The 26,320-nt window shown below is 36.0% G+C and overlaps 1 protein-coding gene across 2 annotated transcripts; it reads right to left on the bottom strand.

Moving 5' to 3' along the window:
* Window positions 1–18: 18 nt before the first annotated feature.
* On the bottom strand, window positions 19–26,290 carry pdcd11 (programmed cell death 11). Of its 2 annotated transcripts, none has more exons than XM_039688552.2 (36): window positions 26,182–26,290; window positions 25,765–25,877; window positions 25,497–25,634; window positions 24,479–24,646; window positions 24,222–24,383; window positions 24,010–24,118; window positions 23,093–23,268; window positions 22,048–22,155; window positions 21,511–21,720; window positions 19,508–19,632; window positions 19,368–19,428; window positions 19,137–19,283; window positions 18,229–18,480; window positions 17,813–17,938; window positions 17,519–17,716; window positions 16,286–16,456; window positions 14,672–14,885; window positions 14,401–14,553; window positions 13,029–13,141; window positions 12,453–12,940; window positions 10,935–10,997; window positions 10,715–10,793; window positions 10,543–10,632; window positions 9,814–9,922; window positions 8,656–8,833; window positions 8,506–8,565; window positions 6,551–6,670; window positions 5,954–6,076; window positions 5,682–5,850; window positions 5,375–5,596; window positions 5,139–5,282; window positions 3,213–3,463; window positions 2,310–2,478; window positions 1,695–1,848; window positions 1,420–1,585; window positions 19–450 (listed from the first exon to the last, which is right to left on the bottom strand). In XM_039688552.2, exons 2-36 carry the CDS (start codon window positions 25,861–25,863, stop codon window positions 279–281), a joined length of 5,487 nt encoding a protein of 1,828 aa, XP_039544486.2. In that variant the 5' UTR covers window positions 25,864–25,877; window positions 26,182–26,290; the 3' UTR covers window positions 19–278. The 2 variants fall into 2 exon arrangements, with proteins under 2 accessions (XP_039544486.2, XP_088988182.1); XM_089132056.1 differs by having other exon boundaries at window positions 26,238–26,256.
* Between the last annotated feature and the right edge of the window lie 30 nt (window positions 26,291–26,320).

The raw sequence follows: 26,320 nt of genomic DNA, 5'->3' as shown, positions 1-26,320 counted from the left end.
GATAAAGATTTCTGGAGCTTTAGATAGCAGAATTTATTGCAAAACCTGAATTCTTCTATTACAACACTATTTTTCTTTTATATATATATATATATAAAAATCCATGATCATCATTTAGTCAAAGAGGGAAAAACTGGCTATTTATATGTCAGGAAATGCACACAAATGCACCTCAGGAAATATGTTAATAGGCGTACAAGGCAAAAAATGGGTGGGAGAAAAATTTCTTTGTCCACAGATATTTGTTTCATCTTAATCCTGATGTAAAATAGATGGTTCTAGCTGGCGGCTTCGGCTCCTTTCGACTCTACGTATTCCACCGCTTTCTGTTTGACAGCCTGGATGGTCTCAGGTGTGCCGTTTGCCTTCTCGTACTCTAGGTACCGCTTGAAGAAGAACTTGATCTTCTTCACCGACACGCTCAGGTGAATCACACGGTCAAAAAGCTCCCTAAAGGGAACAGGAGGTATTTTCAAATAAGTGTTGTGCCAAGAACAAGAATTGAGAACCAAATTTACAATATTCTATTAAACTTAAAAATTTATCGGCCAATATATCGTCTATCGAATTTAAAATAAACAAAGAATTATCATTATCGGCCAAAATGTTCATATCAATGCAGTCCTACATATAATATAAAATGTCAAAAATCTATATAAAAATACTAGGGCTGTCAAACAATTAATCGCATCCAAAATAAAAGTTTGTGTTTAAATAATATATGTGGGTGCACTGTGTATAATTATATATATATATATATATATAAATAAATAAATACACACACATGCTTGTATACATTTAAAAAATATTTTCATGTATATACTGTATATAGATTTATATATAATTTCTATTATATTTAAATATCAATATTTTATATATAAATAATATCCTTTTCTTAAATATTCATGCGTGCGTGTGTATTTATATATATATATATACAAAATAATTCTACACAGTGCACCCATATATATTATGTAAACACAAACTTTTATTTTGGATGCGATTAATCGTGATTAATCATTTGACAGCCCTAAAAAATACATTAATAAAATGTACAATAAAAAGTAATTACAGTAAATAAGGTACATAAAATAAATAAAAATGAATGCAATAGTTTCAAAATGTAAAATAAAAACTTAATAAAAAACAGTATTTAAAACAAAATCAAAATTAATACACTTTTTAACTTTAAAAACTTTTAACTTGACTATCAGTTTAAATTTTTTATTTATTTATTTATTTTTTTTACAATATTGACGGCCAATATGAGGGCTTATTTGTAACTACCAAATAAGTAATTATTTTAAACTAATTTAAAACAAAACCAATAATGTAATTGGTTAAATTGGATGATTAAAAGGGTTTAAAAATGAATATGGACTACATGAAGTACAATTCCTAGCCTACAGGTCTGCTTACCTCACTTCCCTCTGAGAGCCATGCTTCACCATCAGATCTATGAAGACGGACCACAGGTCTGTGCGTTTGGGGTAGGTACTCAGGACCTTGTCAAACATGGATTTGCCTTTCTCAGTATTCCCGTACTGAAACTCCAACCGGGCAAACTTGGCAATCAGGTCCACGTCTGGAAAGGAAACCATGCATGAGCTGCTAACATGCAACGTGGAGGGTCTGGATATCATTTAAATAGCTTTTTCAGATTCCCACAGACATGATATGTAGCTTGCACTCACGATCTTTATTGGACAGGCTCTGCAGCGCCTTCTGAAGGAGGACATTTGCAGCGTCGCTCTGACGCTGGCGTAGCAGGAAGGTGCCGTAACTCAGATATACAGATTTCTCCTGTCTGAAGCGTTTCACCATGTTTTTATAAAGACTCTCAGCCTCCTACACACAGAGCATACAAAAAGTTTAATACTGTTATGCAGAGTTTCAACTTTGACATAACTAACTGACCAACAAAACAACTTGGGATACACAATATATTGGTGGCCATATTAGTATAACCCAATATTAGGAAAAAAATCCCTTTTTTATTACTGATATTGAGAACTAATGTGGCCAATATAAACACTTGTTTTTGATTTCCAAAGTCTTTGTTTCCACAGTAGTTTCAATTTTGATATTTTTAGGTCAAACCGTTGTTGTCTGTCAGTCATATAAATAAAATAAAAACTATTTATGCAGTCATGCAATAAAAACTATTTATAAAAACCCCTTACTTTTAAATAGGAGTGTAAGTTGCTGTGATGTAAAATTTTGGTCATACCACCCAACCCCCACCCATATCACATCAGTGCGTCCCAACTAACCACCAATCAGATCACGTCACCAGACATAATGCTCACTTTGATCTTGTCCGACTTGGCATAAACGTCGGCAAGCTGCTGGTACACAGGAAGAGGTTCACAGTATTGGATGGCCCGTTCAAAGATCTTCTGCAAACTGTCTGGTGTCCCGTACATGTTCTCCAGATTCAACATGGCCACCCACACGTTCAGCTTTTCCTGTTCCTCTCTAAACACACAAACAAACTGGTTAATAGTTGTAAAATTTGATTTCATTGGGATGTTTTTCAAAACATATATGCTAAAAGGGGGCAGAGCAACACACAATAATCCTTTAATTCAAAGTGTCATTTCTTTGCAACTACACTCAATAATGACTGCTTTCAAACAGGTTTCCTGAAGCAGTTTGTGTACGTAGGTTGTATTTATTTAATGGCAACAGGGCTTGGATTTCAGCAGTGGTGTTTAAGGCAATCACACCTACTAGCCACTTTGGCGGGTTCAATTTTATAAAATTAATTTTTTACTTTTTTTCAAAAGCTAGATACTATAGATACTTTGACAGGATACACGTTCTCACTCTCTCCAACAGCGAGTTACACACAAACATGCCTCACTTGACTCTTCAATATTGTTTCTGTTACAGGGCTTGAATTTCAGTGTGGGATTATGCATATTGAGCATAATTTTACTCATTCCCGCAGATTTTGTGCTCACACCCAAAGAGCGTGCACATAAAGACAAGTATATTGGCTATATAAAACTACATTTGACCCAGCTGCCAAATAATGAGATAATATAAAAAACATCTATATGGCAGTTTTTCCCTATGGTATTGATGTCAGTGTGGCCAGTGAAAATGCAGAGTGGCTAGTAACTTTGGAAATCCACAAGCCACAGTGACTAGTGAGAAAAAAAGTTCTCAAGCCCTGAATGGCAACCATATAAACTAAAGTGTTTGACCTGAAGGAGATGGTTTTGAGGGCTCTCTCTGCGACTGCGCGCGCCTGCTCGATCTCCGTGGCCTGCAGATGGAAAGCCATGTACTGCAGCCAGAGGAGGGAGCTGTCCGGAGACGACAGGAGCAGACGCTCAAACGCCGTATAGCTGTCGGGTCGTGCAGATGTGTCCATGAGCTCCGTCTCCAGCTTGCTGAGCCGCTGCTCCGAATTCTGCTGCTCCTGCTTTAACTCCTTACGGGACTTTTTCACGGGCTGGAGAGAAAAAGGAGCCGTTTACGGTGTGTTTGCAGGCAATGCGTAGTAAAAAACAAACAATTTTCTAAGTTGTAAATAAAACAGATTACTACTTCAAAATTTCATGTTTAATTCAATGTGCTTCTTGCCATTTCTTTAGTTTTTTGTGAAATTTATTAGTAATTTTTGAGTGAAAATTGTTTCACAATTTCTTTTCAGTGTGTGCACCTTTAACCTTCATTTTTTTCTGTGCTGTTATATTAAAGGGAAACTCCACTTTTTTTTTTTTTTTGGAAATAGGCTCATTTTACCGCTCCCCTAGAGTTAAACAGTTGAGTTTTACCGTTTTCAAATCCATTCAGACAATTTTCTAATATTTAGAAGAATATCAGTAACCAGACAGTTTCTGGTCTCATTGACTTCCATAGTAGGAAAAAAAATATACTATGGAAGTCAATGAGACCAGAAACTGTCTGGTTACTGATATTCTTCTAAATATATATATAAAAAAAAAAAAAAAAAAATCGGCTGAATACATTCGAAAACGGTAAAACCCAACTGTTTAACTCTGGGGGAGTTGTAAAATGAGCCTATTTCCAAAAAAAGTAGAGTATCCCTTTAAATAGTCTACATGGGAGTAACTTCAATTGATGCAATCCATGGCTCAAGAGCGGGAATGAATGCAACTTTTGCATCCCCCAAGAAACGTTAAGTCAACGGCGTTCATAAACACGCTGAAAAGCGATTATGCGTCTTGATAACACGGCAAAAATGGAAATACGAATTGGCGTGACATACACACGCTACTTCATGAGATCAGTCTGGTTCGCAAAACTTTTGAGTCCTCCTTGAGAAAATTTGCATTTGTTTACAAAAGTTCTTCGTTCCACCATGAAAATTTGCGTTTGTTCGTAAATTTTTGCGTCCTCCAAGCTCCGACGAGGGTGCCGTGTCTTGGATGGTGAGAGCGGCGAGGAGAGTTGAAATCAGGTCAACTTTATGGTATTAACCAATGACGCGGTTCGACGGCAACCAATCGGAATGTAGAAGTTCTCCGTTTGAGAGAATGCAGTCCTGTAAACTTTGGTTCTGACCACATTAGTTCCCAAGCAAAATAGAGGAGGTTGATCATTTGAATTTGATAAGAGGGCGCGCAACACTATTTATAGGCAAGATTTTCGTGCTACAACACTTTTTTTCAGCGGGAATGCATATTATAATAGCACTTAACCATGAACACAAAAGCCACACCACACAAATGGCTTTTAATTTATTTCATTAGTAAACATGTCACTATAATTTTTAAGTTCTTTCCAACGATCAATTTTCAGCAAAAATAACAATCGTTATGTTTGTTTGCTTTGCAGCCCCTTAAAATAGTTTAAAAAAAGATCACGCATTCGATCTACGTCAGAGCATCAGAGCGTCCACGAATCTTTCCACGAATTTTGCCGCTCTCATCGGCAGCGGTGTGAACGTACGGTAAGAAGCTTTGCGTTTATTTTGGAAAAGTGGTGTTCATGTTCCGGAAGTAAAAACTATATTTCAGTGCGAACACAACGTTTCTCGGTGAACGCAATAGTTTTGGAATGCGATTCTTTCCTTCCGTTTCATATTTTTGTACCTGCCTTTGGGGACTCAGTACAATAGTCTACACGGGAGCAATTTAGTTTTGATGCATGTGTGAGTTCACCTTGCTCGTGACTTCCTGCTCATCCTCACTGGATTCAAGGGTGTCGTCTACTGCGGCAAAAGGTGTTAAAGATCCCAGCGTTGATTCCCACGGAAAGCCAAATGTCACCTGCAGCCGTTTTTGTTCCGTTTCCTCATGTTTACCCTAAACATTCAGACAACAGTTGCGTTACATACCAGAGAGGAAGTTGTTCACCTATATCTCATATCACATTGTTCTGAAAAGAGATGCGTCACCTTTACTTGGCCACACTTTTTATCCACTGTAGTTTCTTCCTTCTCTCTGAAAAACACATCTACACCACTGTCACTGTCCTCGGTATTTGCTTTCTTTTTCTTCTTCTTCTTCTTCTCCTTCTCTTTTAGGGTTTTCTTCTCTTCTGTGTGTTCTCCCTTCACTGGGCGTTCTTCATCTTTTTTCCTTTTTATCTTCTGTCCAACTGTCTCATCGTCTTGTTGCTACAGGGATAAAACACAGGGTCAAATCCATCCTCTTCAAAACTAACAGACAAACACACACACACACACACACACACACACTTACTTGGCTTTCAGAAAGAGCCCGTTTCCTTTCGGCAGTTTTTTCGTCATATTTCACTTTCTTCTCTCCTGTCAGACGTAGTTTTAGATCAAGAGATTTGGGAAGTAGATCTGGTTTCCCAGTGTCCCCCGACAGGAGCGACAGGTTCACGTGGCTGTTCTCTGCGTTCACACTGAAATGAAATAGATATAAAAATGAATTACAAAATAACTAGGTTATTTTCAGTGAAATGAAAGGCTAGGTTAGGACTTTATGTGAAGTTAGAGAAACATTACCTGAGAACCTTGGCCGTCACCAGTGAATTCAGGGTAATGTATTCAGAAATAGATTTTGGGTCGTTCATGAAGTATTTTGTAGCGTGTTGGAACTGAACTCTTCCAGTGATGGCCCTTGATAACCTTTAATAAAAGAAATATTATTTTAATTCAACTCAGGAGACTAGAATTTTTAACTTCATTAAAAATATGTGCATCAAAAGATGCTATTAGGGCTGTCAAACGATTAATCGCGATTAATAGCATCCAAAATAAAAGTTTGTGTTTACATAATATATGTGGGTGCACTGTGTATAAATATTTTGTGTATATATATATATATATATATATATAAACACACACACACACACACATGAATGTATATTTAAGAAAAAATATGATTTATATATAAAATATTTATATATAATATAAACTATATATAAATCTATATACAGTATATACATGAAAATATTTCTACATGCATGTGTGTAATTTATATATATATATATGTATAAAATAATTATACACATTGCACCCACATATATTATGTAAACCACAAACTTTTATTTTGGATCCGATTAATCGCGATTAATCGTTTGACAGCCGTAGATGCTATACCTCACAAATATGCCTTTATCGTTAATAGACGTCACATATCCTCGGATAGTCTGGCCCTCTTTTATATCGGAAATTGACTCAATGTCTGGGTCTGTAATATCTTGCTTGTCCTTATGCAATCTGCAGAAAGGGAAGAATGAATAAATAACAATAATACAAATTAGTTAATTGTCAAAAATGATTGCCACAATACAATAAAACTAAACCAACTCCTTTTCATACTGAAATCTAGCACATAGCAAACCTGAAGTCAGGTAAAGAACTCTTTATAAATGTTTCTTTGTAATGACAACAAATGGGAATGGTTTGTTAGATGTCTACATGAGAGCAGGATGTTTTGATGAATTATTTAATAGTTTCAAATGACTTGCAAGACTAGTGGCCAAAAGAAAAAAAAAGGATTGCCATCATGTGCACAATTCTGCAGATGTACGCCAGATGTTCTCAATATTCGGAGAAGAAAGCAACAGATGATGTGGGTCTAATGGGTCCGTATAATGGGCTACACATCATGCTCTTCTGCTGGTTTCTCAGGATAAGAGGAGCACAAATCACAGCTGTGTCTTTCTTAATGTTTACTTATTACATTCAATGTAGTAACGACAGTTAGAAAACAAAATACAGGATGGAAAAAGGTTCATTTCTAAATGGCCACATGCTTGCAGCCTCGTGTCAGAGGTCATTCTTCTGATGGAGACTCGCTTATGGCTGTTATCGGAAGCCAGTGATTTTAGTTTATAAAGTTATAAATATGGATAGGTTTCCTATAAAACACATGAGGCCTTTATTAACCCCCTGGAGACGTATGTATTACCTTTATGATGGATGGATGCTCTTTTTTGGGCTTCAAAAAAAACAGGTAACATTATAACTCAGATTGTGTTTGGCTTTCATTTTTGGGTGAACTAAACTTTGAGTAATTGCAAATCAAACTATTATTGTTACAGCTAGAGTAGTTCACTTAAAAAAAAAAAAAAAACTTTTGTTGATAATTTACTCACCCCCATGTCATCCAAGATATCCATGTCTGTCTTTCTTCAGTCAAAAAGTCATTTTTTAATTATTTTATTTTTCTCCATATAATGCACTTTACTGGGAACCAAACGGTTCAAGGTCCAAAACACAGTTTCAGTGCAAACTGTTCAAAGGGCTTTAAACGATTCCAGACGATGAATAAGGGTCTTATCAAGCGAAACGTTTGCTCATTTAAAAAATAAATAAAAACGTTTAAGTTTTATAAGCTCAAATGCTCGCCTTGCTCTGTTCTGTCTACTCGTTCATCAAGATGAACGAATCTTTTTTTGAGTCATTTGGTTGATTCAACGAACAAAATCAACGAAATGACTCGAAAAAAGATTTGTTCATTTTGATGAACAAGTTCGAAAAGGAGAGTCACAAATGTGCATGAGATCAAAGCGAGCATTTGAGCTTATAAAACTTAAACTTTGTAATTTATTTTTTAAATGAGCGATCATTTCGCTTGATAAGACCCTATTCATCATCTGGAATCGTTTAAAGCCCTTTGAACAGTTCGCAGTTTGAACTGAAACTGTCTTTTGGACCTTGAACCGTTTGGTTCCCATTGAAGTCCATTATATGGAGAAAATCCTGGAATGTTTTTATCAAAAACCTTAATTTCTTTTCGACTGAAGAAAGAATGACATGGACATCTTGGATGACATGGGGGTGAGTAAATTATCAGCAAAAGTTTTTTTTTTTAAAAGTGAACAACTCCTTTAAGGTAATGTAGCAAGTTTTATTTGTATTTATAGTCTGAGATACCGACATCTTATAAGTTTTAGCAATTGATTATCAATAAAAACAAATGTCAAATAAAAATAAATAAATAAATAAATAAATGTGATGGCTGAAAAGGTCATCATGTTTCAAAAGTGAAAAGTAATAGCAGATCTTCAACCAGTTTCTCATTTCTTAAATGACACTTGATAATATACCTGGAGGGGCGTAATGAAACGCTGAAGTTCCTCTCTTTCAGCTCCTCAATAATATAGCACCTGGAAACAAGACATGCACACACACATTTTAGAGCTTCCTTGTAGGAAAAATCACAAACAATTCCAGCTAGGTCATGACTCATGACTCACCGGACTAGTTGGCCCTGTTTGTAGGGCTCCAGTGGGTTGTCAGCATACGCATCGGAGAGATCCGTTACCGAAGCAAAACCCCAATTCTCAAAAGGGAGATGAAGCGACAATCCCTGGTGAGGCTCAACTTTCCGAACCGTCGCCATAGTGACCAACCCTTGCTCCAGCTTGTACATCCCTACAGCAACGACACACACAGGAAACGCTAAAGAGACTCGAGGGATGACTGCAACGTGCGTCATGACGGCAGGACCACAACATCAAGTAAAATGTGACTCAGCCAGGATTCCCACACCATGGTTAACTTAAAATTCAAGGACCTTTCAAGGACTTTCCAGGTCTAATACTGTCAAATTCAAGCACTAAATGTTGGGACACATTTCAAGTGAGACCAAGGTTACATCGTTTTAGCAGTTTTAGACTATTTTTGCAATATTTCACGGTGTGTGAAACGTTATCGTAATAGTTTCGTGCATATGTGAATGTCATGCCAAAATACAACACAAAGTACCTCACACGGGAAAAACTTAAAGGGTTAGTTCACCCAAAAATGAAAATTCTGTCATTATTTATTTACCCACCCTCATGTTGTTCCAAACCTCTATGTGTTTATTTGTTATTTTATACACAAAGGAAGATATTTGGAAGAATGTTTTAATCAAACAGATCTCATTCCCCATTGACTACCATATAGGAAAAATACATACTATGGTAGTCAATGGGGAATGAGATCTGTTTGATTAAAACATTCTTCCAAATATCTTTCTTTGTGTTCAGCAGAACAAAAAAACAACATGAGGGTGAGTAAATACTGACAGAATTTTCATTTTTGGGTGAACTAACCCTTTAACGAAACGCATAAATGCATGTAACTAATGTAAACCAAGCAAGCTAGTATGCACAGGCCACGAAGTGTTGGTCGAAATAATAGCGATCAGGAGGGAATAATATAGATACTTTCAAGGACATGTATATATGGATGTTTATTTTCAAAAACTTTCCAGGTCCTTGAATTTTTGTTTTCAGATTCCCAAAATTTCAAAAATTTCAAGGACCAGTGGGAACCCTGCTCAGCGTTTGTTATAACAAAGAGAAAACATGAGCTTGGAAATCTCCTCAGACGGAGTATAGTTATGACTCCAGATAAAACGACAATACCTGTGAGTGACAGAGAAAGCCGTGGTTGATTCTTGTTGAAACTAACACCAACAATCTTTGCAGAAACGGTCTGTCCTGGTTTAAACAGCTTCTTTGGTTGATTAGCTTGCTGTGGGAAAACAAAATGTGAAAGTAAGTTATAGCTTGTTTGTTACCACATTCATTTAAAGAGGACCCATTACTGTAAAACAACAAATAATAGCCGAGTCCCAAATAGACGCCTGTCTCTTTTACACACCCTGTGTGGCTACAGGGTTGGGTAAATAATTAGGAATTACTTAAAAGGATTTTTTTGTCGTGTTTGTTCCCGGAAGATACTCAAGACTACAATCGGGGCTTTTTAGGGAGTTCAGAAACAGTGCACACTGATATAGAGAATAACTCCCTCTGGAATGACTTTGCAGACTTTTTTCATGCTCAAACAGAAACATTACACCCTAAAGAATGTTGAAAATGTAAAAAAAAAATTAATAATAATATGTCCACCTTCTATGCAGTAAATCAGCGCATAAAGCATTAAAAATGACTAAAATGAGTAAACTAAAAAAAGTAATAATTAAATATTAATAATTTACCATTACATTTTTCATGAAATGAACGTATGTTCCCGTTTATTTAATTTACTGCCAAATACAAAGGAAATACTTTTTGTAAGAGCAACGCAATCTTGCAACACGTTGCTTTTAAAATACTAAACTTAACAAGCAAGAAAAACAATTCGATTCTCACCCCAGGTTTTTTAATCATGGCGAACAGCTCAACGGTTCCAGTGAGGTTGGGCCTCACATCAACTTCCAACATTTTTTTCCCTTCGTTGTACTGAAAAAAAGGCAAAAAATGACTTCAACAGTTCATGCTGTTTTTCAAGTGTATTTGCTGTTCTTCAGATTCCAAAAGTTACCGTTGACGGGAAGCACAAGACTTCATCTCCAGGTGTGAAGTTTGTCTCAACTGACTGCTTGTCACCAGCTTTCAGTGTTCTGAAATAGAAAGAGTGAAGTCTGTACAACCGCAAAAAAAAGAATATAAAACGCACAAAGACAGCTAATGTTTGTTGCAACTGTTGCCATATGCTGCTGTCTCACATATATTAATGTATGGAGAGCTGTAGCAATGTATACCTGGGCAGAAGACTGAGTTCAGGTATGGAAACACCAAAGTTTGGGTGAGAGATTGGCAGGAAACTGTTGATAGAGAATATTTCATGAGAATAATCAACTAAAATCAATGCTTTGCCAAAAAAAAAAAAAATTGCTACCCAAATATCAAATAAAACTTTAAAGTGTCCATAAAACCTGACATTATCACTGTAGCACCAATGAAAAGTATTGTTTTATGCATTGATGGTTTTGACTTTTTTTCTCATTTGACAATTAACACTCTTCAAGCGTCAAAGAGTAAAAAGTGCCTTTGGCAAGTAAATAAAACTCAAGTCTCAACTGCAACATTAAAATGTGATTTCAATCAAATTACAAGAATGATAATTATTTTTCTTCCCTCCAAAACTTCATGTTGCAAAATGTAGCATATTCCTCACATTGAGCCACAAAATTAAACAAACTATGTACAAAATTATATAATACGAAATATGAGTCATTGGTAAATATGCAAATAGAAACAGTCAAATAAACCCTTTGTGCCATAAAACCGCTAAAATAATAAAATAAATAAAAATATTTATTTTATAATAATAATTATTATATTATTATGTTATATTTTTATAATTATATCATTATATTTTTATTTTATAATAATAAAATACACAAAAAAGCATTTAAAAATAAATAAAATACAAAACAATAATTAAAAATGAATACAATTGAAAACTATTTTATAAAATAAAGCCAAAGCATTTAAAGATTATATATATATATATATACACACACACACACACACACACACACACACAAATGCAAAATACATTTAGAAATCAGTGCTACCTGAATAAAGAAAGCATAGAAAAATGCTGCCGTCTTCCCTCTTGCCAAATAGGCAGGAAAATTTCAACACCCATAATGCACTGGGCATGTTGCCACCCCCCAGTCTGCTATGGATACATTTACTGGAGTCAAATAGAACGTTGCTTTAGTCAAAATGATGCAATGAATTATAAAGAGTAAATGTTTATACCCCAAACTGTTGAATGCTAGTATTTCATGAAAACTTAAAGATAATGCTTAAAGAGATAGTTCACCCAAAATATTAAATCTGGTCATAATTTACTCGACCTCAAGTTGTTTCAAACCTGTATGAATTTCTCTCTCTTCTGCTGAACACAAAGAAAGATATTTTGAAGAATGTCGGTAACGAGACAGTTGATGGACCCCATTGACTTCCATAGTATTTTTTTTCCTACTATAGAAATTTAAATGACCCCATTGGGGTCCATCAACTGTCTGGTTACCGATATTAACCCTCTGTCTGTCACGCAGGGATATAAAAACACAGAAATAGAATCTGTAGTTTTCATGAAAGCCCTGGAGTGGTCAAAAGGCTTAGGCTGAAAAATAGAGGTGAATTTCTCTGTCCAGGTAACACTGAGAACGACTAAACATTGTTCATTTACATATACTAGTACCAACATTGTAACAACACAACAGTGATAGAAAAAATCGGCGAAGTAACACTGCTGCATTTACTTGTGACCACGAACTGTGTGCCCTCCAATCACTCTGGCTTCGACCTCTGTCCCGACCTTCAGGGACGATGTTGGGAAGCTGCCGACCGCAGGAGACTCCTCTATCTGAGACACATGGATACTTCCTGTGGTCCCCGACGGCAGCGTCACCAGCACGTTCATGGGTTTCAACTTCTTTACTGTGACCGTCATCACTTCCCCAAGAATGAGCTCACGGGATTGACCTTTGCTCTTGGATCTGGACTGCTTGTGTTTGGTATCATGGTGCTGCCACGCTACAAGAGGAAGTCCTCCTAATTCCTCGCTGCTCGGGTCCTCCACGGTCACGTTCATGTGGGAACCAACTGAAAACTTCTTTGAATCCAAGATGTTATTTAAGTGAGTCTTAAGGGGAATGATGGTCAGGTGACCAGTGTCGCCCAATGAGACGACAGCAAAGTCTGTATCGGTGTACTGGATTGTTGCAGTGAGCTTGGAGTCCTTTGTCAACTGATGTAAAACACAAAGGATCAATTTTAACAGACTTTCCTGAACAAGTAAGATGCTGTGGATATTCAGAGCTGGAAGTATTGCTTACCTTCTTCTTGTTTGTGATCAACTTAGGAAGCAGCGACACCTGGACCTCAGACTTTAAAGGGTCAACATGGAGAATCACTGCGCTGAATTTGCAGCCCGGAGTCACATTCACGCCTGAAACATTCACACAAATCTAGTTATGCGAGAACTAGCATGTTATCCATCCATGTAAAGATCTGCACATGTACGTACAACCACTTTTTGAACTTTTAAAGGCCGTTTATATGTCCAGACATGTAGACAGTCCAATATGAGCATCACTAATCGGTTACATTTGGAACCAAACCATAGTTCAGTTCTAATGGACGTTCATGAACATTTCTATTATTCTGCTGATGCTGAACAGTTGTTCTTGTAAACAAAAATTATTAAAATTTGTTTTCAGTTAGGGCTTGGTAACGATTAATCGCATCCAAAATAAAAAGTTTGTGTTCACATAATATATTATTGTACATAATGTATAACTATTTTGTATAAAAAAAACACATGAAAAATGAAGAAATTAAGAAAAATGTGTTGCTAATATATAAAATATTAATATTTAACATAAATCATGTAAAAATATATATCAAGTATATACATGCAAAAATTTCTTAAATATATACATGCATGTGTGTGTATTTATATATACAAAATAATAATACACATTACACACATATATTACGTAAACTAAAAATAAAAACTTTTTTTTTTTTTGGATACGATTAATCGCGATTAATCATTGCCCGGCCTTATTTTCAGTCATTGAAATAAAGCTGAAATAACAATAAAAATATTAGATTACTTAAACGAAAAATTATAAATGTTACCTCACGCAACTAAGTGTACTAAAATAACTAAGATAATTGAAAGCTAAATAAAAATAAAATTACTACAACTAAAAAAAAACTACAAATATTAAAGAAAAACCACTTAAAAATATGAATACAGACTATAATACTAAATAAATAATACTAATATGACACTTTAACACTGTAGATACACGGTATTTTTCAGTCTAAGACAAAAGCAAGAACTCAATTACCAGTTTGAATTAGGGGTAGGGGATAAGGAAAAAAAAAATATCATATTACTGTATTTTTTAGGAAAATCACAATTTTTGATTTTATTGTGATTTTTTCAAGTTGGTTTTGCTGTTTTTAAGTGACTGAACAGTAAAAATGTAGCCTTACAAGGTAACAAAATACAAAAGTAAAAGAATGGCAGACCAAAAATAGGGGTGTGAGAATTATTTTAACTTTGCTATTAAAAAATAAGACCCTAACATAGTAGAAAATTAGTTTAAAATCATTTTTAATTACAAACTAATTACATTTGGAGGGCAGTTTTGTTATAATAAACAGAACCTTATTTAAAATAAATTCGGTCCTCACCTTCTGTGTGGGACTTTGAGGCCAACACAGTGGCTTCACTGAGCCGATCTGAGGTCAGTGTGACTGAGCCGTCCTCTCTGGTATCTCCCACCGTCACCTTGATTTTATCTCCGAGCGACACAGCAGAGAGCTGTTGTAGGACTTCAGACCCCCCTGGAGACACACAGAGAGTTGGATAACTCGATTAGAAACACTAAAATATAGTCCAAAGAGCGGAAAACAGAAGTCAGACAACCTATTGTTTGTTGTTGATCAGAGCCTACACTCATACCTCTGCCAGAAACCATTTCAAAGATGGACTTCCTTTCCTTCAGACCCTGGATCAGTCTGGCGTGGGCACCTTGCTCAAAGAGACTCAATTCCGACACCTTCAGGCTGACCAAAAACCTTTGCTTTTCTTCGTCCAGATGGGTCACTAGGGCAACAACCGACCGGCCGATCTCAAAGATGCCTGATGTGTTTGTGATGAACTGGTCAGCCATAGCCTACAATGAGATTGAAACACATCATCACATCTGCACAAGCATCTTTTGCAGCGATTTTTGTGTGAGCAGCATATCAGTAAACACCCCAGACCACTCGACGAGTTTCACGTCTTGTAAACTAAAGTTTTAAGCGTTTTATGAAGGATTGTTCCTGTGCACATATGCAACCATTGTGAACTGAAAATTCTTGGGACGGCAGCATCTGTCTAAAAAAACAAATCTTAACCATTCTATTTCATCAGAAACGATCTTAAAACAGGGCTTTAACTGTAAAATACCGAACTTGTCCTTTAACTAAATTATTTGAGGAATTTTGTTTATAATATTGAGTTTGTACTTTGTGTTCCTGCAATGCCTACAGATTCGACTGGTTTGAATAAATGTCTAAATTGGCTAATGTTGATTAGAGCCTTATTCGGACGGGACTAGTTTAACATGGAGAGGTGGGGTTATGTCATTTGACTACAGGACGTCTGTAATAATAATGGCCGACAATTCTCACGGGATAAGATATCTCAGTAATGATCTCAATATTTATTACGTGGCTTCCTGATATGCGTGTAATCACATGATTATATAACGTATATATGTATATATAAAACAGTAAGGTCAGGTCAGATGAATTAAATAAATTCAGATTGTATTATGTTGGTAAGGTACTTATTTAATGCTAAAATAAGTTTTGTGCCTCTAAAAAGTGCTTTCGACCTTCTTTTTGATCTGAATGTAATGTAAAACACTTGAGTTTTGCCACAGACTTGTACACAACTGAAAGCTTTTTCAAGCGCCTCCATACTCGAAAAAACCAAGGAAAACTACTTTTTAAAAGGAAATGACGGAATAGTTAAGTACATATTTACAGCCGGTCTATTCGCACGGGATTAGCATTACCTGAGGTAATTTTTCCGGACCTTTTCACTGAAGGTAAAAGTCGCAGTAATCTTTACTGACATTGTCCGTAATAATTACTGAGATGTCACATTAGGACGGGACTAAAATTATTGAGAAGCTCTGGTGATAGTTACTCCACCACCCCATGTTAAACTGGTCGCGTCCGAATAGGGCTTAAGTGAAGGTTTCATTTACAATGATCATAATGTAAGGCAAGTAGACATTCATAGACAAAGCTATTTCAAATGGACCGTTAAGGGATAGTTCACCCCAAAAAGATGTTCAAAATCAATTGAAGTCAATGGGGCCTATCCACAGTTTGTTTACTCACATTCTTGAAATTATCTTTTTGTGTTCAGCATTGAAAAGAAATTCATACAAGTTTGGAACAACATGAGGGCGAGTAAATATATTTGGTGTTGATGCGTGCCCCAACTAATGTCATTAAACATGTAGACAGTGTGATTTTCACACAAAAAACTATGCAAACAACCAAAATGCAAACATACATCTTTAGGAGCGAGGCCGAAGAGTCCGTAGGGGAAATCGATGAAGACTCCATAAGGCATGATGTTCTTCACCCAGCCCAGCATCTGCATCCCCACCTGGAGCTCAGAGAACCTCTGCGGGATGTTGCCGTCCTCCAGACAGGCCTTCAGGAGGGGTTTCTTGGTGAGAGTCTGAACAGGACTCGGTTAAGAAGAACTGAACGGTATGAGCAAATTAAAGCCGCATGATTCTGGACAAAAGTTTAAAATATATAGATTCTCCCACGATTATGAAGACAACTAAACAAGATAACGTCATTTAGGATTGATTGTGACAAAATGTTAATTGCTGATATATATATATATATATATAAATTGAACTAATATGATTTTTTTTTTAAATCGGTTTGAATGAATGATTTAATGACTTCCTTATCAAGACATCAAGTTTCTTCACTAGATCAGCATTTTTTAACATATTTCTTGAATGAATGACTCACTTATAAAGGCTGCATCCAACATCACATACTTCCCTACTATATATACTAGGCAAAAAACAGTATGTGACAAAAGTAATATGTCCAAATTCAAAGAAAAAGTACCCAAATGACACACTTCTTCCAGTGAGATTCTGAAGTGTGTGTATGATGGACACTTTACTATCCCATGAGGCCCATGAGAGAGGATTTATGAATGGAGGTGAATGACAATGAATGTAGAACGACCGAATCACATTCATACTATATAAAAAAAAAAACCTAACATTTTTAGCGGCCTTTACTATAGAGAGCATGTGATTTCGGATGCAGCCAAACACTTCACTTTCTTTTTCACTCTATGAATGAGCATTTTGGAAAAAAATCTCTTGAATGAAGTATTCACTCATTTAGCCTTGACTTGTTTAATTACTGGATGAATGAGCATTTCAATGAATGAATTAGTCACTGACAATTTTTTTTAACAGTCACTTGTCACCACCTACTGGTGTAATGACATATTTGATACAAACTTTATTTGCAATTACTTTTTAAAGTTAATTCAATGTATTTTGCTACTGTGTGTTTATATCTAAACTCTTAACTTATCTCAGTACATGTGTTTTATATCTATACATGAAAACTACTCTCTCTGAACACGTGTTTGAATCAAGGTCGCAATCTTTTAATGACTAATCGTGCAGCTCGAATGGAGATTTTTTTTAGTTGCTAAACGACTTATTTTTACTGACAGATAAGAATGGTTGTGTGAGGATACAATTCCCTTCTTCTTGTTCTTGCTGAGACACATTACATTAGAGATGGTGTCACCCTCCTCCAACGCCATCCACAGGGAAAGGCAGTTGGTCACATGATCAGAGAGATGCACTATGGGTATGAAAGCTGGAGCCTCTTCAGGAACAATGGAGACTTCCAGACCATCCAGGACTTTGCGGCAAACTCTTACATTGACTGCCTAAATAGAAAATGACAGAAATATGTAGTAATGATTTTTTTTCACTTTCCTGTGGTTTGCAAAGATAAGTTTAAAAAGTTGTTTCAGACAAATTACCTTTCCAATCACAAAGTCAACTTTCTCAGTCTGCTCCACCTTTATATCTCCCTCAGTAACGGCCTTGAAGGATAAACATAACTTCTTATTTTCCGGGTCACACCTCAAGACTTTGGCCTGAACAACCTGCAAAAAAAAAAAAACCCCCCGCAAAGTGTTAATTAGTGTGAACTGAAGATGAAAACACTTCAAGACACGCAGAAACGTGTGACTGCAATAATTTTTAATAGCATTTTATTTTAAATATGGAAATATTTGATCACAGTAAAAACTGTTATTTTGTGAAATATATCCATTTAAAATGTCATTAATTCTTGTTATATTCTAAAGAAGAATCATTACTAACAAAACCCTAACATAAAAAAAAATAAAAAATTAACTAGACGCACTTCACAATTTTAAAATATTGCTCTGACCTGGCCAATGAAGAAGAGGCCTTCTGGATTTTCCACACGCTCGGTGGACAGCTCCCCCACAGGAACCAGACCCTTCACATCTCCAAAGAACCGGACTATACAGCCAAACTTCTTCACAAACACGATGACGCCGTGAGAGATGCGGCCCACCTTGGCATCAGAGTAGGACTGGAAGATTGGGAGTTGGGACTCCACAAGGGCCTTTTTCCTGGTCAGCATCAACCTCTTTTTCTGAACATCCATTGATAATACCTAAAAAAATCCAAGTAAAAATAATAAGAAGATAGGCTACATATGTACAGTTTTAGTGACACCCCAGGTTGCATTAAATATCGGTATACATGCATACATACTAATATATACAATACAATTTATAAAAAAATAAATTCATACATTTTAAAAGGTAATATATATGCATGTATATGTAATGAAAAGGTAAAAAAAAATGTGTGAGCATATGTATATATGCATACATATATTACAGTACAGTTGTGTATATTACAATATTACTGTAATAGTAAGATATTTCTATATTTATTAATTTAAAAAAAATTGTCATTAGCTGATCACATGCCTTGCTCACTCAAGTGACTGCAAGTTGTTTTTCTTTCCACAGAAAATAATGTATTTCTTTCTGCAGACTCACTTAAGTGACTGGATTTATTTATATTAAAATAAGAAGAATTCAATGATTTATTTAATCTGATATACGGTGTGTACGGGCCTTAAGGTTATCACACAGTCAAAATCTCATACCGACACATGCCTAATAGAAACTTCAAAAGAACAGCATTTATCATTTATCTCAATGTCACTTTTGAACTTGAATGGTATGACTAATAATAATAATAATAATAATACAGAACAAAATGCTGCTGATTTTATTATCGCTGGTTAAAAAGCCTCACCCTGCACTTGACTTTCAAGCCCTCATAAAACATCTTCTCTGGGTTCTTTAGGACGACATCGGCAAGGTGAATTCTGGGTATCATTCCTCTGATGTGGTCCGTTATCCTCACGAAAACGCCATGTTCCTGCAAATCCGCAACTTTACCCTGAAAACCAGAAGCAACCCATTACATTCACTCTTTTATGTGACATTTGCAGCAGATTCATTACTTTTTTTTAGTCTTGCCCACCTCAATTATTTGTCCCACTTTGATGTCTTGATATCGGAAGAAGGTCATTTCAATAATGCTCCTGTAAAACAAAAGAAAACAGAGTAACAGATCAGAACACGAACCAGCCAGAACACCCTAGCAAGGTCATATCAACCCACCTGCGCAGTGTGACCATGTGAATTTGCTCCATAGGACTGTAATCTACGATTCTCAGAGAGTGTTCAGACTGGGACAGCAAGTGGTTTGGGTTGAACTCTTCTTTTGGCTCCTTCATGAGGTTTTTCTACATCCAAAAAGCAAATAAAATCTCATCAGACCCACAGAATGGATATTTTTAATATAACCCTGATTGTGTGAAAGTCAAACACACGAGATAGCTTGAGGGTGAGTAAATCATGGGATAATTCTCATTTTTGGGTAAACTATTAACCCTTTAACTGATCTTAGGTCGGTTTTATAATGAAGGTTCATTTTTAGTGAATTTGATGAATTAATGAATACTTAAACAGGTATAATACAAAAATGAGAACTATATTTAATTGTTTCTAATTTAAATACACTGCCAAATCCCTGCCTAATAACACACAAATCAAGCACTATAAATGGATAAAAATACTAACTTACTTCATTAAATATTTATTTAATATTTAATTATTTTTAGATTACGTTTAATAGACTTTCATGAAATCATTAGCAATTGGCTTGTAAAAGGTACTACCAGGGTTACTAAAGTTAACTACAACAAACTAAAACCATATAAAACTTGAAATAAAATAAAAGTTAACTGAAATAAAGTAAAATATTTTAATAAATAATTTTAGCAATCTAACAAGACAGCAATAACTAAAAGAAAAATACAAATCTATATGTAGCCCTCAAACCGTATTCACTTTATAGCACTGTCTTCAATTAAGTTTTGTCTATCCATTTATGGTGTTTTTTTATTTTGGGGGTATTTTTTTTTTTAATTTATTTACTTCAAAAAGTGCCATATTTTCTATGTAAATTATGCTTATTTTTATGTTTTATTTTTTAACGACATTAAATATCATTCCTATACGTTCTTAGAGCTAAAACCTAAAGATGAAGTGACTTTGCAGTCAACTGAGCTGTGTCTGAAACCGCTCACTCGTTCACTCATTCACTAATCCCTATATAGTGTATGGCATTTGAGTGCACTATATCTGCAAGGAGTGAAGGAGATGAAGTGAGTGAATTCGGACGCTGACGTTTACACTGTGCGTCGGAGAGTTGGAGCTGTCGCAGAAAAGGCTTCGTCACGCATACTGATAAAACTCCTTTTATCTTACATTACCTACTTTATAAAATAATATTAACAACAATAACAATCATAATGACTTTATTTTGTAATTATACCTCCGTGCCAGCTTTGTAGTTTCATCGACTGAAATTGTACATTAACTCTCACGTTCACAGATGACGTGTCGTCGAGCGCCCTCCGGCGACCGTTATTATGTTCAAAACGACGATTAACGGACATTTTTCAAATCCTCCACTGGATGTAATGTAATCTCTGGTTTAAACTTGCTCGCGCCGAACTTTCATGCGCGCTCAGTTCTCTCCGCATTGGATTGTGGGAAATAGGGCTTCAGCGAGTGTACATCGAATGTACACTCGAATTCAGAGAGGATTGTGGGTAAAAGTAGTGAATGAATGTAGGGAATGATGTCGTTCACTCAGAATTCGGACACCACTACAAAATGGCCGACACCCGATATAGTGCACTATTTAGTGGATAGGGAGCGATTTCAGACACAGCTCTGGTGTCTTATTTTGGCTTATTTTAGAATGCTCTAAATTACAGTTTTTCCCATTCATTTCTATGGGTGCCCATTTTTGACCCACATACAAGATTAAAGAGTTTTTTTCACCCACTTAACATTGTAGAATTGCATCAAAAAAAAAAAAAAATTGTGTGTGTTCAGGACGCAAATTTAGGAAAAGAAGCTAAGTCTTATACCGCTCAGATCAAAGTAAGTATTTTTTAAAAATAAATCAAAACTATTTTGCCCACATTTGTCCAGAATATGGTTTTAGGGTTAAAAAAATATATAATAAAACTGTCCAAAAAAAAAAAAAAAACCCAACAAAATTACAAAAAATTTTAAATTAAAAGAAAATATGATATATTTGTACTCACATGCACAAAGGCAGTGATACCGTCGGGCATCTTAATCACGGCTCCTGAGTGATAGTGCAGATCAGTAATCTTGCAGCCCTGCACCACCTCACCTATCCGCTCTGTGCAGAACACATCCAGCACAGCGCCCCCTGGTGGCAGGAGATGACTGCGCAGGGACAGGCTCACATGCCGTGTGGACGGCTCCACATGCACAACCCTTGCCAGGACCTAGAAACAGTGGGAAAATGCAGAAAGAACGTATTTACTGACTGTTATTTTAGTATTATTTATATATTATTGCAGTTTTTATTATCATTTTAGTTGCATTTTTAGTATGTTTGTTTTGTGCTTTTGTCATTTTTATTACTTGAGGTCATGAATTGCATTTTTTCCTTATAAATTAGATATAATTGTAGCTTTATTTCAAAAAAAGAGTTAATAGATTTAGTTAAAAATAACAACCCTTCTGAGAACCAAATGTTTCAGGCAGAAACACAAACTAAAACGATAAGCAACCATTTTGAAGCACTGTTAATATGGTCTTTGGAATCTTACCTCCTGTCCTTGGCTGTAGGTCGATGCCTTGTCCTCATCAAGGTGAAGAAAATCAACCACTCCGGTGAAAGATGAAAGAAACGTCACGATAAGCCCGTGAGGAGTAACCTAGCATGACAAAACATCAATGGACATACATCAATGTCTAAAAAAAGACATTGATCTAGAACAACTTGTAAAAAGGAAATTCAAAATATATCTTGCAGTCATACATTAAACTGGGATAAGTATTTTATTATTAACCATTGAGTGCTATAGAGGCCACACACGTCTTCAGCAGCGTTGGTTCCAGAAGTATTTTTTACATTCATTTCTCCCATAAGGATTTTTTTTTTTAAAAAAAACTCTTCGTTAAAGCGCTATAACCCAAGAACCAAGCCAACCAGCTACGAAGTGAATCATGACATTACAAACTAAGATTTGAAGCAAACCTGTTTTTGAAAATCAGACAAAAACACAAAAGGTACAAGACTGTACTTAACAGCTTTAGGGAGGGAAAGAACTACAATCCCATGAATCATTGCGAACAGATATACAGTGTTCATATATATTTTGAGCGTGAGATTTAGACTCGATTACATCATTCATAGTGCTCCATGGGAGTGGGCGGAGCTAAAAAATAGACCTTTTAGTGTGTTCTGCTGGCTTTTAACTCTCTGATTGGTGGATTTTTTTAGAGCATCATGGGTAATGTAGTTTTTACCACAATTTTCACTGTTAAACAGTTATTTAAAAATATGTTGAAATAATGTGGGCTGACAGCTTCAGCAGAAACAAACACCATCAATTACAAACCTCATAGCTCACAGGAAGGCTGTCTTTATAGGTTTATAAGTTATTGTGAAAAAAATGAATGAAGTTTTTGCTTCCGGTCCCGACTGTTGCACCCTATATTAAACTGCACGCTTAAACCTTTTCATCTGCAAGGTCCTTAAGGCCTTCTGACCTCTTGACACAAGACTTTTCTTATGCCATTTAAAATATGAAACTTGAGATATAACATTTTGAAAGGCTTTTTAAAGGCATCTGTGGGGACCCTGCTTACCCTCTTCACGCATGCGCGGATCAGAAGTCCGGGCAGGAGGGTGTCTAGAGTCCATCCATGCTGAGCCACAGCAGTGGCCTTTGCGAGAACCTGGGGATTCTGGCACAGACGCACCACACGTCCATCGTTCTTGACTTCCTCTATCAGGATCGACAGGTACTGACCCACATTCAGATCTGAGATAAACAGGAAACGTACAATCATAATGCCGCTTTTATCCCAACGCAGGCATAGCCTTAAAGGGACAGTCCACACAAAAATGAGAAATCCTTTTATTATTGTTGTATCATGGCATAACATTTGATTTAAAAGGTCAAATTGTCAATAGCATTTGTATTTTATTTTTTAAATTCTAGGACTAGTTCATGCCATACATGTTTGAAAGTAAATGAAGGCGAATAAATTATGGCAATTTTAATTTGTAAGCGAACTACCAGTAATCCTATTGCATTCTTAATAATGTGGATGATTCTTTGTGTCATTGAACCAAGATAAACAGTTTATGTACACAAATCAGATGTTAAGTTGTTGGGATAGTCCACTTTTTTTTGGAAATGGGCTCATTTTACCACTCCCTCAGAGTTAAATTGTTGGGTTTTACCGTTTTCGAATCCATTCAGCCGATTTTCTGATATTTAGAAGAATATCAGTAACTAGACAGTTTCTGGTCTCATTGACTTCCATAGAATATTTTTTTTCCTACTATGGAAGTCAATGAGACCAGAAACTGTCTAGTTACTGATATTCTTCTAAATATCAGAAAATCGGCTGAATGGATTCGAAAATGGTAAAACTCAACTCTCAGGGTGTTGTAAAATGAGCCTATTTCCAAAAAAAGTGGAGTATCCCTTTAAAGCCAGCTACCCTGGCTATATTCATTGCGAGAAAGATGTAAAAAAGAAGAAGAACGATTCTACCTTGTTTTGAGGCAATGCTCTTTTTGGGCAGGAATGCTTTAGTGCCAATGACTCCGATGTCAACCAGGTATCCGTGATCTTCCACACTCTCCACACAACCACTCAGTGTCTGGAACGTTAAGAGGATTTAATCTCAGCTCATAAAAGATTCAGCAAAACTGGGTCATACACACTATACAACATATAATATTAAAGAAAGACTGCAAACTCACCATTCCAGGTTTCAAAGTGCCTGAACTCAAAACCTTGTTGACATCTTTTGGGTTGACTGACACTTTAAGACTAACATGACCCTCCTTAGCGGATTCTAAAGACGACACAACACATCTGACCAGCATTCCAGGAGTAAGTAGTTGCGAGAGAGGGACGACTTCCTATGAAGAGTAGACAAACATGAACAAAATGCATTATACCATTACAAATACAACAATGTTGGCATATAGTTTCTTTCCTTGTGCAGCTGTGTTACCTCTGAACTGTCTTCAGAGTCCAGTCTGTTACTGAGAATCTTGGTGTAGGAGTCACAGATGTTGTAGATTGGCAGGTAACCAACGAGACCGCTTGGGAGACCAACTACAACCTCAAATTCTGACACTTCCTTCACACAACCCAGCATCAGAGTGCCAATCTTCAGATTCTAGACAGAGGAAATGGGAAAGAAACCTGAGTGATCAGACACATGTGCAATTTCCATACACACACACACAAAGTAAAAGTCATTGTTTGGATTTAATCTTCAGAGTCATTGGATCATTATTGCAGTGATTATTATGTTTTTAGCATGTTATATGTTTGGGAACAGTTCTTCTGACCCTAACTGATGGAGTGTGTGTCTTTTTATTTCTTATGTAAGATGGACACATCATGGTCATATTCCAGGATGGCAATGTCTAAATTCATCAGGCTCAAATTGTGAAAAAAATGTTCAAATTGGGAACTCACTCATGCGTTTTGGCCTACAAGGTGACGTCATAAATACAGAAATAATTTTATTGTGTCTGCTTGTGTTTTTAAAAAACTTTATATAGGCTTCAAAATGATGCTTCTATCAAGATTATCTTGATAGAAAAAAACGCGTAAGGGTCACAAATTTTGTTAAACACAGATCTTATTTTTTGCGATTTTCCAAAAGTGTATGGGGAAAATGCATAACTTTTCGATCGAGGGAACCCATGCGCCGCTAATTTCTGAGTTGTCCTACAAAGTGACATCATCACTCTATTGCAGCTCTGAGTTCAGACCTTAAAGTCATTGAAAGTCTTTGGGATGTGCTGGAGGAGACTTTACAGAGTGCCGGCATTGTCAATACAAGATCTTGACCAAAACTTGATGCACCTCTTGATAAAATTAAATGTTATTTTATTTAAATCAAGAGGTGTTGTTAAGATATAACATGCGAGAAACATAATAATTACTGCAATAATGATCCAGTCATTGACTACTTCAATCCAAATAGAATTGTCATGTTTTTTTTCCTACAGAATTACCCGAAGATGAAGAATTTCCACAGAAGTGGCAGTATTAAGTTTTAAAGTCTCTTCATCCACTTTCTGTTTTTTACGGGTTCTCTCTTCATCATGGTCCACGTCCTTCTTCTTCTTCTTCTTAACCAGTGTTTCACGTGACTGAAAAAAAAACATTCATACACATTACACTCATAACAATCAGTGCAAGCAACTGCTTGATCATTGATATTAATTAAAATAACTGCTTTAGTCAGCACCACCATCATCATCATCATCACTATAATCTTACTTCAAAAAGATTGTCCACGTCATGTGTTTTAACATGTTTGGGCCCTGAGGTCTTCTTCGCTGCACCGCCACGGGGGAAATCTTCCTCCATAGATGCCATTCTTTACTATTTACCTGAATAGAAGGGCTCTAACGTTAGTGAGGTCCAATCAAGAAACAAACAAAGCCATTAAACATTTTCGAGTCTTATTAGACATTAAAAACCATCTTTACAGCAATTCATTTAACCGTTATTTAAATTGACCAAGAACAAATAACATGTCTACAACTGCCTGCATGTCGACACATGAGATACACAACATAATGTTATACCCTTACCCTATACTATAATACAACGTTTAAACAACATGTTCCTTACATTTAGAGACGCGAATTAGGTCATTAAACCAGCCCAGCAATAACAGCTGATTTTACTTACGCTATAAAACTTTGTGTGGATCAACGTAAAATGCTCTCATGTAAAGTAAATCTCACATGTTTCTCACAAGCGTGCCATCTTTCCGACCCGGACGTAAACACTGGGAGGCGGGATTTACGATTGCAGGAAATAGAAAAAG

This window comes from Pimephales promelas, chromosome 6 (genome assembly GCF_988280905.1).
Source record: "Pimephales promelas chromosome 6, fPimPro1.hap1.1, whole genome shotgun sequence".
Classification (NCBI taxonomy): Eukaryota; Metazoa; Chordata; class Actinopteri; order Cypriniformes; family Leuciscidae; genus Pimephales; species Pimephales promelas.
Note: the sequence above shows the minus strand (reverse complement) of the source record. Positions and strands in the feature narration are given on the sequence as shown.

Excerpts from the sequence above, each read along its gene's own strand:
- pdcd11 (XM_039688552.2), bottom strand. The coding sequence starts at position 25,863 with ATGGCATCTATGGAGGAAGATTTCCCCCGTGGCGGTGCAGCGAAGAAG. Across the intron at positions 22,156-23,092 it reads TCCGCGCATGCGTGAAGAGG|GTTACTCCTCACGGGCTTAT; the intron begins GTAAGCAGGGTC and ends TTGTCATGCTAG. Across the intron at positions 16,457-17,518 it reads AGAACAAGAAGAAGGGAATT|ACTCTCACCAAGAAACCCCT; the intron begins GTATCCTCACAC and ends AGTCCTGTTCAG.